This window comes from Pollachius pollachius, assembly GCF_949987615.1.
Source record: "Pollachius pollachius genome assembly, chromosome: 8".
Taxonomy (NCBI): domain Eukaryota; kingdom Metazoa; phylum Chordata; class Actinopteri; order Gadiformes; family Gadidae; genus Pollachius; species Pollachius pollachius.
The window spans coordinates 10,580,096-10,598,242 of NC_136941.1; the positions used below are offsets into that span (position 1 = coordinate 10,580,096).

Sequence of the window (18,147 nt, forward strand, 5' to 3'; positions counted from 1 at the left end):
TTTTCATTAGCTCGAGCAAAGTAAATGTGTGGAATTATAACGCATTGTATTATTTATATATATTTAATCGAGAGAGCAAGAGAGATATTTAGTTGCATATATCAACATTGCAAGTGCACCACTGCTGTGCAAGCGGCAACGGTCCTTGTTTACATGAATCGCAGAGCGGCTCGCCCCTCCCACTCCTCCCCTCGTTTGGTATGCTGAGCGGTGTGTCTGCCGCCCTGCAATTTCAGCCTTGTTTATTATGGCGCAGACATATGAGGAGAGATGAATTCCGTATCCCGATTGTATGTGTGTCTGGCTGTCTGTGCGTGTAAGGTCGTAGCACATGCTCAGTTGTGTTTAAAAAAGAAAAGAAGCTAGGTGGCTACGCTGTGCGTGTATGCTGAGGTCACAGCACAAGCTCAGTGGATGCCTCTCCGGAGCGATTGCTTGGTTCTCCATTTTGAGCACCTAGAAATAGGTGGGAGAGGGAGTTTATAACAGCGCGCGTTTTGCATAAAGTGTCAACGTCCAACCTTAGAGCTTGATGTCAGTCATGGACGATTTGTTCAGTCCAAGGAGGTAGGTTCGCGATCCTATTCTCCTGCTCAGACATATTGGTACGCGAGTGTTCACTCGACTCATTTGCGCTTCGCATATCTGAATAAATAAATGAACATAGTTTGGATACCTGTATCGATAAACCACACTGTTGCTCTAGAAGTATTTGTCAGAAAGAAAGAAAGCGGCGATATCCTCGTTATTTCATAGGCATTGCGCGCTGAGAAGTCTGTCACTCCAGTGTGTACCGCTAATGTTACTGCAAAGCCAGCCGTGCGTTATTTATCCATAAAAGCACAGCTGCATTCGAGTTTGAAATGCGTCTCCATATAACTTATCGACATTTTAAGCGGATATTCTTTTGAGGAGAAGCTAACAACCGATCTCTCTCCATTTTGCAGTAGCCTCTGTGCTCATGTTTACAATTGAGATGTCATGGCGTACGAAGAAAGAGCGTCTTTGTGCATCCTCAGACGAGAGCAAATGAATTATTCATATCTTTATTATCACGTCTATTTTAAAGACGATTCGTATAACAGTCACGTGTGAATACCTCCTAGCTAAGAGTAGAGTCTGTGAGTATGCGCTACAATTATGTTAGTGTGCCACAGACTCTACAATGATTGGATGAATTTGATGGAAGGGGCGGTTCTAGCCTTGATTGCACAGAAGAAAGTTTAGCAGATACTTGCGCTTTTGTTTGGGTTTAATCATTTAGCATACCGGCACGTGTTATTTCTAAGAGTAAATAAATACCAACCTAATATTTAACTCGTCCTGATATGGGTCAAATATTAATTGTTTGTGCCCGAAAGTTGTAAACTCTGCTACATATGAAGAGTATAGGCCTATATCTTGAATGGGTTCTACTACATTTTAACAGCAACTCCTTAAGATAAATACTATAAACAATATTTGCTGTACAGACCATTTCTAGTCTTCCACGGTATTGAGTTTATGGGTTTAAGTAGTTTTTTCTCAAGGTATTTCAGCCCATTTTAACTATACTTGCATCAACAAGGCTTGTTTTTGTAAACTGGTGTATGCTTCCCAGAAGTCTGTATATCGCTGCTTCTCTTGTGAACTGCTGTAGCGTTCGGTACAGTTTTCTCTCAGATGGTGTTCATCGTGTCCTCATTTGTCATCCCTTCGAACTCCTGCCAAACACACCAGTGACTTGGCCCACACCATACCACAACCAACACATTTCAGAATACTTTCTACCATGCAGGGATAGAGTCGAGCAGTTTATTCAGGCTTTAGTTGAATACACATAAGAAATACAAATTGTCCTGTTTTTTTTCTTGTTTCTTGTTAGTGAAGCTGGGGTATGCATAATGGTATGGTATTTTCTACTGTTTATGATGCTCAATTTGATAACTTTAGTCACATATTAACCATCACAATTATTCTTATTTATATGTTTAGGGGTCCTACGGAATCCATAGGAGCCCTCTTGTATTTGTTGGTCAGCCTTGTTTTATGACAGCCATATCACAAATACCACATGGCAAAAGTTGTACACAATTGCATGCTTGGAGAACTTGTAAAATGAGTAAGAGGCGCAAAGGATGGACCAGATTACCCCATAGGTGGCACTATAATCAGCTTGATTGTTAACATTTAAAGGGCTGCCATTTCCACGAGGAAATATGCATGAAACTTTGTAAACATTCTCCATCCAGGATGAACAACTATCTCACTCCAACCCATGTGGTCAGACCACCAATTGACCATAACACCCACACATCCAAAGCCCTTGTTTATAAAAGCTTAAACTTGGCCCACATGTACCAGGTGACTGGGGGACTGTATGGTGAATGATGATGCATGCATCTGCTCATGTTCACCAAGCTTGCCGTATCTTGTAGGACTCTGTTATCGTTGGATGCAACAGTATATCATTTTGTGAAAATGCTAGGATTATGAACTTACAATTAATTCTTTCTCAAAAAGAATTTCATGTTTTTGTTATTGTCCATTCATGACTTTGGATGTTGAAATACCTTATTTGTACAGCCATGTGACCAACAGGATAACGTTAATATTATGTGTGGCAGCTTTCCTAGAACCCCTTCCATGAGTAGCATTTACACTAAATCCAATTAGTATGCGTATGTGTATGCAGTGACATGATCACATGATTTTGCCAGTGTAATGACTATCACAGCCCACTATGTATGAACAAACTGCGTCACAGAAAGGAATATAGCCCAGCAGCAACAGACTTGTACATGCACAGAAGGTCCTAGACTCCTGCACCAAAACAAGCTATTCAGTCCACACTAGGTAATTCATTGTAAACCATTCTGGAGGTGTCTCAGCAGCAGAACTACTGCAGTAAATATAAATATTCCCTGGCAGACTGGGATAATTTTTTAGATGCTATCCGTGTCTTGTCTCCCTGCATCTGCTATTGAGTATCTACCGAGAGTAAGTAAAGGACTTCTCGCTAGTATGTCCAAGTGCAGGGTAGAAGGCTAATGTTTTGGGGAGGCATGTCAAATGTGTCCAGCAAAGCCTGTGTTTTTAAAGACCGTAAAGTTACCGGAGGGACAGGGGCTCTAAGGTTTCAGCCAAGTCCCCCCCCTCGGCCAACTGCCATGATGGAGTGAGCGCTACTAGGGGTGCAAATCATGCTGACAGATTCTGGGCCGCCCTGTGCTCAGCTGTATGAAAGTCGGGCTGTTACCTAGGCAACAGGAGGGGAAAGGCTTTTCAAAAGGAACATCTTGTCATTTTCTTTAATCCATTGCAGCTGGAGATTCAGAACACTATTATTAAATTGCAGTTGCCATGGCTACTAACATTTGCACCGGCAGTCGTATTTCAGAGGCTTTCTCCCTTCCTCCCTGCATAGCCCCAGCCAGCCCCCTCACCGCCAGTTAGGGGAATTCTTGTTTTATTGCTCCTAGTCTGAGCCATTGAAATGTACCCTGACCATTTTATCCCACATGCACGTTCTCCCTTTTGTTTCTTGGTATTAAATTATAAAATGGAAGGGAGTGTGTGTTTTTCTCACAAACGTTGCTTCCTTTTAGACAAAGAAACCTTGATAAGATGCATCCTTTTCTATTCATCATGGTCTTTGACGTCCAACTCAATTATAATGTTTGTTATATTACGGTTTTGCTGGGTTAACAGACACATGCGATACAGTCACTTGGTGTATCGTTCTTATATTTATTCACATGTTCTTTTTCAGACGACTGAACAGCACTCAAGGGGAAATAAGAGTGGGCCCCAGTCATCAAGTAAGTCCCATTTTTACATTAGTCTCTGCAGCCTTCGTCTCGCAATTGCACTTTCCACAATTGTCATCTCGGAACTGCACACGTGTTGCTCTTTTTTATAGGATTTGTATTTGTTTTTTTGATGACCTAGCTCCTTTGCCATTTATAAGTGAGATCATGGAAAGCGATTAGGCAGTAATCAGGGATCAAGACTAACATTTGTGCCACTAACTTTTCTAGCTGCTGTGTCGAAGTATTGGAATATCTTTTTTGTCTTTTTGTTTTTTTAATTGCATAGGTGGTATTTTTCTTTTTTTATGGGCAGAGCCTCGCAATATCTTTCCTCACAAACCAACTCTTCGTGCTCCACCACCTATAAAAATAAATGTTATGCACAGTATACAAAGCACCTTTTTAGCTATGTTTCCTTACTGGAAATTACGTTTTTAGTTTAGTTTATTACATTCATTTGTTAGGGACCATAAACAAATCATAAATCTAGCAAAATGAGATTCATTGTAATTCGTAATACTAGCCTATTTCCAGCTGAAGTCCCTGCAGATGGATAGTAGGTTTAGGTTTAGTTTTGTTTAAAATTAGAGCAGTCAAAAGTGCTGCATACAGCCGTTCTATAACTTCCAGCAATGCTCAAAACCTTCGTCGGCACCCATCACCTAAAGATCTAAAATTGATTCTTCTGACGTGCATTGTCCTACTACACACGTCTACTACTACACGTTGGGGCACTCCGTGGCTCGTCTAGTGTGTGACCCTCTTTAAAACCTAGAACCTCTGGCGTAACCGAGTTGTACTGTGTACAAGAGTTGATCCGAAAGCCACTTACTTCCCACACATGGCAGTTACTTGTGATACTGTAGTATCAAATTAAACTAACCAAATTAACCGATGCGAAATTTAAATGGGAATTACAAAGAAAGTCAACATATATCTGCGCTGTGACAGCCCTGTTTTGAAATACTGCATGTTGATGCTGGAGGGCAGGCACTGAGAGAGTCCACAGAAGCCTTTTGGCCGATCAAAGAGGCTTGTTTGGGAACCTTTTTATGGCGTACATTCAGTGTCATCCGCTGCCAGTGCATTGTTGTCATGACCCGTCAAGACAGTTACCCATCAAGCAAAGTTTTTTATCCGGTAAGTAAGGTAGACCTTATCATTAACTAATGTTGTTTTGATGTCATTTTCTATTATGTCAATGCCAACTAGCTACTGCTAGTTTCAGGAAGAAAATGCTAACATTGAATTGGTTAATGACTTGATAATGCTTGGCTACGGTTTTGGGAACTAGTGTGAATTGTGTGGAGTTTGTTTTGTCTCGTTGTGGCTCAAAAAAATTGGCATAAAGTAATATATCATATTTTGTTTATTTTATATGAGGATCGTGAGTTATACAAGAAGGCTGCAACACATGGGAACATGCACGCACTGTGGGATAGCATGAGAACGGCTGCCGAAATTGTTCTCCACAGTGGTTGAACCTTGTTTGGATTTGAAAATCTCTGCTCAGACAATATGATGGGTAAATGACCCTGCCTTTTTAACCACTGGAAGCCCGCTGGGACATCCGGTGGTATGGGGGTCACCGTTTTTGCCGTCATCCTGGCTCCCAACTTGGCCAAGCCCCATAACCAATAATTTCTCCTCAAAGCATAAATACACATACAGGAAAATTTTGTCCATGAATGAACATTATTTGACACAGGTTTGTAATGGTGTTTTGCACCATATTGACTTCAGCAACTGTCGCAAAAAGGTTACCCGAGTCTCAAATGGTGATTCGTAGACTAGCATTTGTGCCCTTGCAATGAAGATTTTGAGAAGTGTAGCATTGTGTTTGACAGAGCTCAGTGCAAGGCAGATGACAAGTGACTGAGAGCTGTTATTTTCTTGAGGCCTGCGTGCTATTTGCGGTGTGACACCATCTGTCCCTCTCCTTCCTTGGGTCTAATTAGGCCAAGCTCCCGGAGCTGCAGCCATTCCCCTCTCCCGGCGGCCAGGCTGTGACCGAGAATGAGGAGCTGGTCTGGATGCCGGGGGTCAACGACTGTGACCTTCTCATGTACCTCAGAGCCGCAAGGTAAAGCAGGAGAAAGTTCAGTGGATTATTAAAAGTAAACTCCAGCTGAAGGAATGTTATTCTCTATACATTTAAAGCAAAATTTCAGATTTGGTTGATTGGTTTGTCTTATAATGCAAATCCAAATATCAATATAATACAATGAAAAACGTGGTAAAGACCATATTCACAAGATACATTAATTGTAAAATTTGAAGTGGTTTCATAGAAATGATTACTGGTTACATATCATCTTGGTTAATGTGCATATTGTAGTGCTTCTAGATGTTGATATGGAGGGTTCCTCTGTGTCTACAGGAGCATGGCTGCCTTCGCAGGAATGTGCGACGGAGGCTCAACAGAAGACGGGTGTCTGGCAGCGTCTCGAGATGACACTACACTTAATGCACTTAACACTGTGAGTTTCAACACGGAAAACGTCAACACCAAACATGTCGTTCTGCAGTATTAGTTGGGGTTTAGATCAGAGTGTTTTGAAGGAATCTATGGGTGATAAGAGTATCCACGTTTTTTTTAGTCCAACCAACTGCTTGACCAGCTGATTTCAGTTGTTACACGCTCCCTCTATAGTGAGTGGTGTACTATTGTAAAACCAAATTTCTCCTATAATAATGGTCAGATGAACTGGTGAGTCGCTCCTTACTGCACTGTTGTGTAACAAACCTATCCTACAGGCCAGTTCACCTGAACTCGCCTTAATGCATTATGTGTGCGAGCAACATTGGAAATGGATGCAAAGGAGTCAAGTGTGTGAACGAGATTGGAATCATCATAAACAGGGCATTTATATTCCGACTCTATGAAATAGAGAATTAACATAACGGAGCAGGTCGTGGTTTTGCGACCTTCCCTATCCTCATTTGCAATTCCGATTGAACCGCTGCTCGGTGACGTGCCGGTGGCTGCTGCTCCGCATGTTTTCCTCGATGGGATGGGACACACGTGCCTTATAGACGCACGCAGGACTCCTTTGTCTCTCCCTGTTGTTTATGATCGCTTCGCCTCTCCGATCTTTATGGAGACTTTCAGTGAAAGACCGCTTTTCTTTAATCCTTCAATTGAGAAGAAATTGCGTTCACATTCACAGGGGGATCCTCAAGCTGTTAGTAGCAGTAGTTCAAAAAGGATTTCCTTCCTTTTAGAAAAAACAGAATAGATAAAAAAAATTACCAGACGCTTTATTAAATTCATATTGATATTGCGTACACTGTGGTTTTGAGAATGCTGACACGGTGAGATGGATATTCCAGTCGTTATTTGATGTTATGAACTACTATCTATTGCATTACATGGACTGTTTGAAATACGAGGCACTGATGATGGGGCCCTTATTAGGTGAGTGCTGCTAGGCAGCGCTCGGCCATTGTTATTCCTGGACTTTATTAGGTGAGTGCTGCTCAGCCAGCCCTCAACTCTTGTTATTCTCTGGGTTTATTATTATTTTTCTTTATTATTCTCTACAAACTTTGGCCCCTTTCTCCTCCAATGATTCTTCACCCAGAGACTCCATCCCAATTTTAAAATGTTCACCTTGGCTTGAAATCGTGCACTATCGTTCATATTTTTTTATATTGTATAATTTTGAAAATATTTAACTTTAAAGAAATATTTTACAATGAAAGTCAATGAGCAGTATATCTTTTCGCTTCATCATATTGACTTACCTCATTGTCAACCCTGCTTTTAGAAGCTCTTAATGGCCATTCTCCCCTTATTTGCTTCTCTTTTAGACCACACATTTAGGTAGGCTATGTTTCTAGTATGTATATGCCAAGAATAAGCCAAATCCTTCTCCTAAACCAGATGAACTAGGTACAAATATCATGAATAATACTTTTCTTTACTTTACTTAGTTACTAGCACAAATAAGATCTTACCTTTTTCTTATCATCATACTGAAACTTCTACCTATCAAACCAATACGACTATGTATCATACTATGGTACCTCATCATTATCTTTCTACTCTGGCACTCAGCTGAGCTCAGCTATTCATCATGCCTATACATCTTAAACCATTAACCTTTTATTCAGCTCATTTTTATTCAGCAACTTTTTCTAACTGACGTTCGCTCTCCTTCTCCTCAGCTCCACGAGAGCAGCTACGACGCCGGCAAGGCTCTTCAGCGGTTGGTCAAGAAGCCCGTACCCAAACTCATAGAGAAGTGCTGGTCTGAGGACGAAGTGGTAAGGCACTGTTCAAAAATGTATACGTTTTTGTGAAATATAGTTCATGTCTCTTTGTTTTTAATGAACATCATTCACACGTTCCATCATTAGAGGTCTCTCCATATGGCTCTGGCATCAGACGTGTATCTATGGCTCTACTTGGGATGTGCGCTGTGCGTCTGTTATGGCTCCTGTGAGCAGGCAGGCTTGTGTCTTTAGAGGGTGCTGTTGTTAGCCAGTTAGAGGCAGCACTGCTGTTGGACGGGGATCACAGGATGTCAGTCGCTGCCCAGACGCCGCTCCGAGGCTGAGCAGCAGCTGCATCCTGTTTATCGCCCTCTGAATAAATCCTCACCGTGAAACGCCAGCGACGTGGGATAGGGTTGGCGGCCGTGGGTGGGGGGAGGGTTAGGGGAAGATTGAGAGCCGCACACGTTGAGCTCAATTTGAATTTAGATTTGAATTTTGCTGCAGCAGCGGTGTGGAAAGGATGGCAGTCCGAAAATGGCTGCTGCCCTTTCTCATCTAACAACACACAGATCAGTAGCAGGAGGGGGTTGAGGGAGCACTGAAGATAACCATGTCAAAACAGTAAAGAGGAAAGGATTTGCCCTTGTTGCTACATGACATGTACTATGCACTGTTTCAATAGTAGCCACGCTACTGGAAAGCTTAGACGTCTCACACCCAAGCAAACCCACATATGTGTTTTGGGTCGAATTTTGATAATGGGAAATCTCAAGGCTTTTCTCCGTCCATGACACCTATAATGTGGCCACTGTACCCAGGTAATCCAGATACATTACTGGTCTGTTACTATGGAGTCTAACAGGTAGGCTTTCCATCCACTCGGATCAAATTACAACCAATGGCGGTATTTATCCTGTAATTGAACCCATGGACACATTTGAATAAGGACGGCAACCGTAGCAGGGACATAGAAAAATGCAATTATTTAAGTCGTCCTTCCTTCAGTTAACAGCATTGAGGTATTTTTATTCATGCATGCTTGGGGCTGGCTAATGTGGGCTGGAAAATAATGTTTTTTCTTTTGTGAAGTGTTTTTAGAATGAGTTATGCATGTCTTGCACTACTTTTTCAAAAGGTAAATTTCTTAATTGCATATTTCCTTGGGCATGGTGGGGCAAAAGTACATAAAATATGAAATGAAATGGTTTTAACCATATCAGTGTCGTTTACTGAAGGATCTTAAGGAATCTGTTTCACTGTATTATAATTGCGTAGCTGTAGTCTGCTGAATTGCAATCCATAACAGAATGAATTTTGCAGCTGAATTTAAACAGCTATGCAATCCAGACAGGCAATGAGCTGGGTCTGTAGCGCCGTCCTTCATTAGGCCGGGCTCAGGCCAGCCATGCGTCCCTCACTCGTCTGATTACCGTTTGTGCCTTTCCAGCCACGCAGCCTTGAGGGACAGGTGTAAACGCTGGCCTTGGCCTTGACACTGCCCCACCTGCTCCTCATTTATTCATCATCTCTGCGTGGCCTCTCCTCTTCCTCCTCATGCCCGCGACTAGTCCCCTCCAGGAACAGGGTCATTATTCCTTCCTCTCCACTTTCTCTATACATCCGGAGATGTGAATAAAGGTGACAGTGGCAGCCACTAAAATGACAGATTCAGCCTGTCTGCAAGGTCTCTTCTACCCATCCACCCTCCAGCCCCTTTTGACACCCCATGCATGCGCCTGTCCCCCCGCCCTCGGCTCTTCGTGTCTGCAGCTGCGGCCATATACCACATACGACGGCCCCATGTCTGGACTCTCTGACAGTCTGTAAAGTATAGTCTTTCTCTGGCTCTCTCGCTGTCTTTCTCTGTCTCTGTCTCCTTTTCCACAATGGTATTTTTGAAATTAACACCAGCACCAACAATGATTCTTAAATCATCATTATTGAAACGGTTGAAGAAGGTGACGACGCTACCAACTGTAACACTTTTATCGCCATGCCAATGTACCAACATAAAGGTGATTTCAGTAATGCTTACATGGTGACAGCTCAGCGATCTATTAATGCTGTAATACTTACAGCTTCCATACAGGCCAGTACATTTTCTAGCAATGTATCATAGCTCCCTTTTTTTATTAAACCATACAAACCTCCCACTTCTTACCCAGCTGCTTACTTAATAAAATCGAACTACAGCCGAATAATGGTAGAATTATAGGCACAACATAATGGATTTAAAATGAATGACTGAATGAACTTGATGTGAACAAAGAAAAGATTATGGCTGATGTTGAAATGGATAGCGTTGATGTTTTTTAATGACTTGGCATTCTTTAATTATTAGCTTTATTTTGCAATATATTTAATCTAATGGTGCAGTAAGTAGATAGTTTTCACCCACAGTTAAATGCCTTAATTAAGGCTTAATCTTTTCAGTAAGGCATTTGTTTACACTGATGCACCCGCATGCTTATTTTTTTTGCTTTTTTCATAGTCCTAAGACCCCTGAATATGTCTTGCATATCTATTCAATGTGTACTCACTGTATAGGTTGACTCAATATAGAACAAGCCCTGTTTAAAAATATAATTATATAATATATATAATAATAAAATAAAATGCATGTACTCTATACACAGCCATTTAAATAAGTGGCATGACATTTATCAGCAAATACATTTGCTTTCAGATTCTTCAGTGAGGCATATAAGCTGTTCATAATTTGAAAATTATGAAGTACTTCAAACTTGAGGTAGTTCATTAATATAGTGGTGTATGTAAGGCACTGGCCAACAGGAGGTGCTGTATAGGCAGTTGGCCTTCACAGCAGCTCTATGTCCCTGTGGGAGAGAGGGGGGTGGTAGATCTATCACTGACGGGGGACACGGGGTCAGGCGGGTGGGGGGTTCTATTCCTCAGCCGAGCGCGCTGTGCCTTGGCTTATCTCCGGCAGGGTCCTCAGCTGACGGATGGCTCGTGCGGGGGCCTGACAGCCCCGCGGCTGTGCCCGGCGGGGGGGGGGGGGTTGGAAGGGGATGTGAGCTGCAGGCCCTCAAGTGGTGAAAAACAAGCCTACATACCGGAGATGAACACCCGACCGAATGCGCCCTGAGACGGATAGCTCAACCTGTGCCTCATGCTCCATGTCCTCCTGTCGTCATCCTGTGTAGTCTTCTTAATGTCTGCCTCGATGATTACCTCCCCCCCCCCCCCCCCTCGACTGGGAACCCGCTGTCGGGTTCAAACCGGAGCACTGTGCTGACAGCGTATTTTATTACCGTTATGCTGCCCCGCCAGCAATGCTCTTTACAGTTGTTTAGGAACCAAATAGCGAGGCAGGATGGGTGTGGGCTGGAATTTCCTGTCACCTTTTGTGTACACAGGAAATATAGGATGTTTCTCGCCTGCCAATACTTGGCAGCATCTAGCCATGAATACACTGTATTTTTTTTAACAAAACAAAATAACAATCTCCAGCACGTCATCCACTGGAAAGAGATATATACGGTGGCCGTGAGGGGATACAAAGTAGTTTGGAATATCTAAACTAGGACGGTCATGCCATGTGAACACGGGGACGTTTCATATCTGGCACTCCGGTCTTTTTCTCCCCTCAATGTCGGAGCATGTTGTGATTTTCCCCCAGTGCACCGTGGCCAATCTCATTATGAACTGATATTTCATAGCATACCAACAGGGCTTTTTTCCCATTGGTTTTGGATAGCTGGCTGATTGTCCACAGTTCCTCTGGGTTTATACACAGCATGCCCGGAAAGGTCAGCTTTAAACAACAAGTCAAGTACAATGATTCTGTATTGACTCAGAGTGGCTTTGTGTGCCTTTTGGACACGCTGTACATAGAGAGAGTCTGAACATTTCACTTGCGTCAGTGTTTTGCACCGGATGACATTTAATCTGAATTGCGTTCCCCTCCCTGTGCTTTTGCCTCTTATCATTACGATGCCATCTCTGTGCATATCCCGTGTGATCCTAACCAGTTCTACAACTTTTAATAATCCGCTCCGAGGCAGGAACTGCGCACGCAACACAATGACCTTTTGAGCCATATGCTCTCTTTCTACTCCCTCCTTTATGTTTTTCCTCCCTGGCGCCACAATAGTGCTCTGTTAGACACAAAGGGAGAGAAGGGAGGGAGAAGAAGGGTAGCCAGCTCTCTGGAACGATCTCTCACTGAGAGAAGCCTGTTGTTTTTCTTGTTCACTGGCTGGCCATTTGGTAGTGCTTCCTTGCTGCCTTTTTCTCTTGCGCTTGCGTGCGCTCTCGCTGGCTCACTCTATCTCACTCTATCTGGCTCACTCGCCTTCTCTCTGGCGCGCTTAGCCCCCCCCTCTCCCCTCCTCCTTCCTCTGTGTGTTGCCTAGCAACGGAGGGCTGGAGTAACCGGAGCCGGGGCAGAGCGATTCATGGAGCAGATTGGCGGATGATTTATTAGCAGGGCTGGGGAGTAGTGAGCCCAGGCAGCTGAAATGGAGCCTCAAAATGGAGCCGACGTGCAGAGAGGGAAGGGTGAGGACCGGGGGGGAGGAGCCCACCATCTAGGGAGAGGAGGGTGGGGAGGGGAGCACAGCCCTCGCACCCCACGGCAGCCACAGACAGATAAGCAGTGTAAACGGTACTGTAGGGAAATGTTATTAAATAGAGATAATTAGTGGAATGATGTGGGTTGGCTGTAATAGAGTTCCGTGTCACGGCGGGTCTCTGTCCAGACACCAGGTAACTGAAACGCCAACCCCGGGTCCGTGATACAATATGACACCCCAGAGCATATTAAAGACCCCTCCCATACCTTGACGCAAACTATGAAGACGAATATTAGAGGACCCATATATGGTAGGTTGACGTAGGTTTGTTGTCACCGACTCCGTAGCCCACCCTGTTGTTGTATCCTTATCTCTCCATCTCTCGCGTCTGGTTCATCTCCGCTGACTGACATTCATGCGGTTGTCTGCCCTTTAAGCCGTCGAGTGTGGCTAAGGAAGGAAAAAAAGGAACACAAACGGCAGCGCTGGTACTGGAGATGGCTCCATCTACTGGCTAATCAACCGCTACACCTTGGCTCTGTTAATGCAAATGAACCCCCCTCACGGCCGCCGCTGATAAACATGCCCTCTCCATTACGGTGTCACCGGGCACAGCTACGCACACCTGGCTGTTCTTCCGCTTGTTTGTTGTTGGGGCACAAATGTTTTCCTGTTGAAGCTTGTCATTTTTTTTCTGAGCTTGTGCGTCCTTGTTTGCTGTGTATTTTTGTGGGAGTTTGGTTGTTTTGTATTTACATTAAGATGAACACTCCCGCATAATTTTCAGCGGTAGTTTCTGTTGTTGATTTAGACGTCTGGCTGTGTCTGTTGCTGTAGCAGACGAGTCATGTGTTAACTCGGTAATATTGCCCTTTCAGTCCCCTACCATAGCTCACTATGTAAACAATCTGGGGTTACATAATATACTGTAAATGGGCTGGAAAGATTACTTTGCAAGCTCCATGTCTGGTTTTCCCACCAGCCTGTCTTTTCCCGACATGTCCAAAGCCCTTTTTTTCTGCACACACACACACACACACACACACACACACACACATTGCATCTGCCCGCCTGCCCTCTCCCACTCCCGACTAGTAATGCTTGTGCCTCCGAGTGTGTTCCAAGTACTGCTGGTCTTCTAAAAGGGAAAGGGTCATCTTTGCTTTAATAGTGAGAGAGAAAGAAAGGGCTCCAGCTTGTCTCTGCAGGCGTGTGTGTGCGGGGTGGACACGCTAAGCCTGCCCTCGTGTGACAGCCTGCACAGCGTCCTGAAACGGAGCGCTGTGTGTGTGAATCCAGGATGGAGTGCAGGACTCCACCCCGGGTTTTCCAGGCCACTGTGAACCAGAGGCTCTCTAGCAGAAAGATCACATGTAAAGCCTTCCCCTTTGTAGTGGAGGAGCAGAGAGTGACAAGCTATTTCTTGCTTGTAAAAAAAAAAGAAGCGATGTACCGACAGAAGCATTGTGGATTTGCTCCCTAATTTTTCCTTTACCTGTGGCTGGACGAGGAGATTTGTACCCCGTCTCCCTGAGGACTTTTTCCCCGCTTTACGCCGGAGTTACTTGCTTGTTACTTGGAAACGGTTGGCTGAGAGCACGGAGGATCGGGGCTCGCCTCTGGAACAAGAAAGTAAATCTGTTGGTTGTCTGCTTCGCTGGTTATGAATGTTTTCAGCCTCGGCTTTTTATGGCTCACGCTCTCTGTGGCTCTCTTAAAGGAGAAGAAATGCATTTAGGTGGGGATTACCTTCTCTGGAATAAACGCTTTATTCCCGTTTGCTGCTGTGGTTTGCTGTGTTTGTTTTGGACTTGACCGTATGGTCACAGTTAAGTTTTACATGTCAGAATTAGGCAGGACATGTAATGTGGCAGCGATTCCTGTAACTGCGCTGCTCCCTGTGTCCTTTACATATTCTGCCTTTTTTAAGGGATTTGGACATTTTTGTATATTATGTGTTTGTGCCAGTTAGACAAGGTCAGATTTTGGATATATTTATTTGTTCATAAATAAGCAGTTATATTTTGTATGACAAACAAGCCTGTGTTAAGGGCATTGGCTTTGCTTTTTGTAGACTCAAGTTTACATTGTGACTTTGAACTTTGGAGTTCTATGATCAGCAGTGCCATCCACTGTTCTGTGGGAAACATTATAATAATTTATAAATCTTCCTTGTGCACATTAACACGGCAACATTGTTTTAGCTTCTGTCTTACTATGACTTCTCCTTTCCTTGTTGGTTTTGTACCCTGACAAATCAGTGTTTACTCCAGACTTTAAACTGAGGCTAGTGTCGTTCACATGTCACGTTAAGTGGTTGGTCTGACCTTACAAACCCTAACTGATGTTGTTGTTGTTCTCTTTGTGTCTCTTTTCTATGTTCATCTCCAGAAACGCTTCATTAAAGGCTTGAGACAGTTTGGAAAGAACTTCTTCAGGATCAGGAAAGAGCTTCTTCCCAACAAAGAAACGGTAAGTTCATGTTCATTCCTTCTTGGTTAGAACGGGTGTTTGAGAGTGAATGAGAGACGTGTGTGCCTTTTTATAATGTTAGTTTTTATATTCAGACATGGCACATGGAACGAGCCACATGTGTCTCAGGATACGCAGAACCGCTCCAACAGTAAACATTTATTTTTAATGTGGGGTTTAGTGTGCAGCTGTTTCCTAACCTGAGGCCTTATTGATAAGCACTTAGATCAGCCTGCCATCCTGAGCCCCCTGCTTTGCAATACCGTCCTAGTTCTCCCTCTCTCTCGCTCAGTCTCTCTCTCTGTGTCTGTGTGCGTGTGTCTCTCTTGCTCTCTCAGCACGCTGCTATAAAACATTTAGTTGTACCCAAGCTGAGTACCAGGCTGTGGCCATGTTTGCAGCCATTTAAAGTATACATGCTGAACACATCAAGGGTTTATAAGCACCTATAGTTGGCACGCAGGTGATGAGAGGTGTAAACGTGACGTGAATCATTATCCACAGCACAGTTCATTGTGTTTATTATATACTGTTCTTTCACTATCATTGCATCTAAAGTTTACTTTTGAACTACGCAGAATAGTATGACAGTTGTTATTCCAAGTTCAGTGAGATTTATCAATTATTTTATCTACCTGCCTTAATAAGCTTGTTACACTGTTTATATAATGAGGTCAACAGTTCTTTAATTTCCGTCACAGAATACCCGACCACTAACAGGACTGATGTCTCATTTGACATCCGGTTGAGTGGTTGACACACTTCTCCATCCTGATCAGCATGGATGAATGTGAATCCTAACAAATCAAATGAGTCATTCACTGCATTTCACTTTGAAGTGACATGTCGGTAGTTTTAAGCCTTGCCATTTGCTGATAGGCATGAAATGTAGGTAGACAGGCTGAATTAATATCTGTCGCACTCAGCGGCTGAGATTGTTTTGTTTATATTCCTTGGCAGAGAGATGTACCTCTGTCAGAGCTCCACCCCCTGTACGTACGTGTGTGCGTGTGTGTGTGTGTGCGCATTTTAACATTATATTAATCGTTAAACAAACCTGTGCCCTGTTAATGTAGCAGAAAGGGAATCATTCTGAACAATGATTAACCCAGAACCTAGCAGTTTACCCTGCAACCATCCGGCAACCTTGAAGCTGAACACAAAGAATGTCTGCCATACATGGCTTGGGTTGTTTCCTTTCCTCGTTTTTTGTGGGGACCAGGCTACATGTATTTTTCTGTTCCGTAAATTCTATTAAAGTTGACATTTAGGGTTAGGGGTAAAGCACATTTTAGTTAAGTGACCTGCAAAGCAGCTAAGACATTTCCCACGGCAGGGAAAAATGTAATCATATATAGTGGAACACAATACAGTGATACACACCATGCTTTTTGTAGTATGCTTGCTATTTCTAGAAGTGGCAGATGATTGCCACAGTCTTGAAAGGGAAATCAAAGGGGATTGTCACACCCGTCGTTATTTCATCCCCTAGTTGGTTGGGAGCCGAGGAAATGTCAAAGATGTCCCTATGTCCCTCTCAAACCTCTATCTGTACATGCAGGTATATTTCTTGATTTCTCCCTACCACTTCAGTCTTTGCATCATTAGTTGTGTTTGTATGTGTATCAGTGCGTTAGTAAGTTAGTTTTTTTTTCTTCTCAAAATCAATTTGTACCTCTTAAATGTGGGATTACGGTCTCTGAATATTCATTTCCTGATAAAAATCATCTGTACTTATTTGTGCCGGGTTAAAAAATATGGCGTGTGTATGTGATTGGCTTTTGAGGACATAATATAGCCTGTGTGTATGTTCGTGTGCGCGCGGCAGAAAATGTAATACAACCCCAGGACTCGGCACAGACACCCCCAGAGCGGAGCAGGGACAGATTAATCCTCGCGCCTCCCTCTCTTTGGCTTTCAAATGGAAAAATAAACTGCCCATTAAACGTAGGCGAAGACGAGTGGATGACTGGGAGAGAGTAAGGTAGCGTAGTTCGAGCCGGCTAAATGAAGCCGCTGGAAAGCAGTGTTGCAGGGTTGTTACCGAGGCCAAAAATAAATGGCTTGCAGAAGCCTGTTATGGAACCTGCGCTTGTGATTAGAAAGGCTGATCTGTGAACTTGCCTGTCAATTCAGCCCCCTCAGGAAAGCTGCTGAACATGGAAGAACCACAATCTCACAAGATTGGTGGATGTCCGGGAAATGGAGAGAGGGCAAATTGTGGGGCGGGGGATTTCTCCATCGTGCAATGCCAAGCCATGCGAGGAGATGTGCTCTGTAGCAGTGCGGGTGTTCCTGTAGCATGTCCTGCCCAGGGCCGTGCACTCGATCACCCAGCATCCTCAGCCAGAGCCCAGGCCGGGAAGCGCTCTGGTCATGATTAGCTGGAGGGTTAGGCTTCAGAATGGTCAGTCCTCTACTGCTCCCCCCCGCAATACAGCAACTAATAGCTGTGCTGGCCCTGAAGCGTCAGGGGCACTGCAACAGCCAGTGCCAGGGCCAGCCAGTACGCTGTGTAAACACACCAGGCCTGACTAGCGCTCAGGAATGCTTTATATAAAGTCACATAAAAGCCCGGAGGGGGAAGTGGGTGTGTCGCCTGGATGTCTGCAACGATCCCGCACTGCCACCATTTTCCTTCCACTCAGGAGAGAATGTCACAGAAGTTGAGCCGGCCACTACCATCGTTCCCGATGGTTCACTGCGCTGAAACGGCTGATCACGGATCAGGTCTTAGTCTTGGTCCCGATATTTTCCGCTAGACAAATAGTTTGGTTGGGCTTAATAGAGGCTCAAAGGAGCAGCGCTACATATGCTCTGGTTGCAATGGTGCAGAGTTTAAGTGGTCACAAGTTAAAGTGGATGAGTTATGGTACAGTTTCCACTTTAATTTTATGAGAGGAACAGTTAGATTTTTAATTTTCCTCAGATACATAGCAATAAAGTTTAATCTTGTTAATGATAATTAATGATAATTTTATTGAATCTTTTGATAGATGTGTGTACCATTTTATCATTGCAGCAGTTAAAAAAACAAAATAACAAAAATATGCAGCACAAAGGATATTAAGGGGGTGAATAAATATTATTTGTTGAGCTGGTTCAATTCTCTCAAGAAAAATAAA

General features: G+C 43.6%; 1 protein-coding gene across 3 annotated transcripts in view; it reads left to right on the plus strand.

The window, feature by feature from the left end:
* Window positions 1-18,147, plus strand: part of rerea (arginine-glutamic acid dipeptide (RE) repeats a) — an 89,568-nt gene that overhangs the window by 56,324 nt on the left and 15,097 nt on the right. For 2 of the 3 annotated variants that reach the window (XM_079742462.1, XM_079742463.1), the window contains exons 7-11: window positions 3,752-3,800; window positions 5,750-5,874; window positions 6,172-6,271; window positions 7,962-8,060; window positions 14,942-15,022. In XM_079742462.1, coding sequence (XP_079598588.1) covers window positions 3,752-3,800; window positions 5,750-5,874; window positions 6,172-6,271; window positions 7,962-8,060; window positions 14,942-15,022 — 454 coding nt within the window. Of the gene's footprint in view, window positions 1-456; window positions 568-3,751; window positions 3,801-5,749; window positions 5,875-6,171; window positions 6,272-7,961; window positions 8,061-14,941; window positions 15,023-18,147 lie in introns of those variants that run through there. The other variant, XM_079742464.1, reaches the window with a different exon arrangement.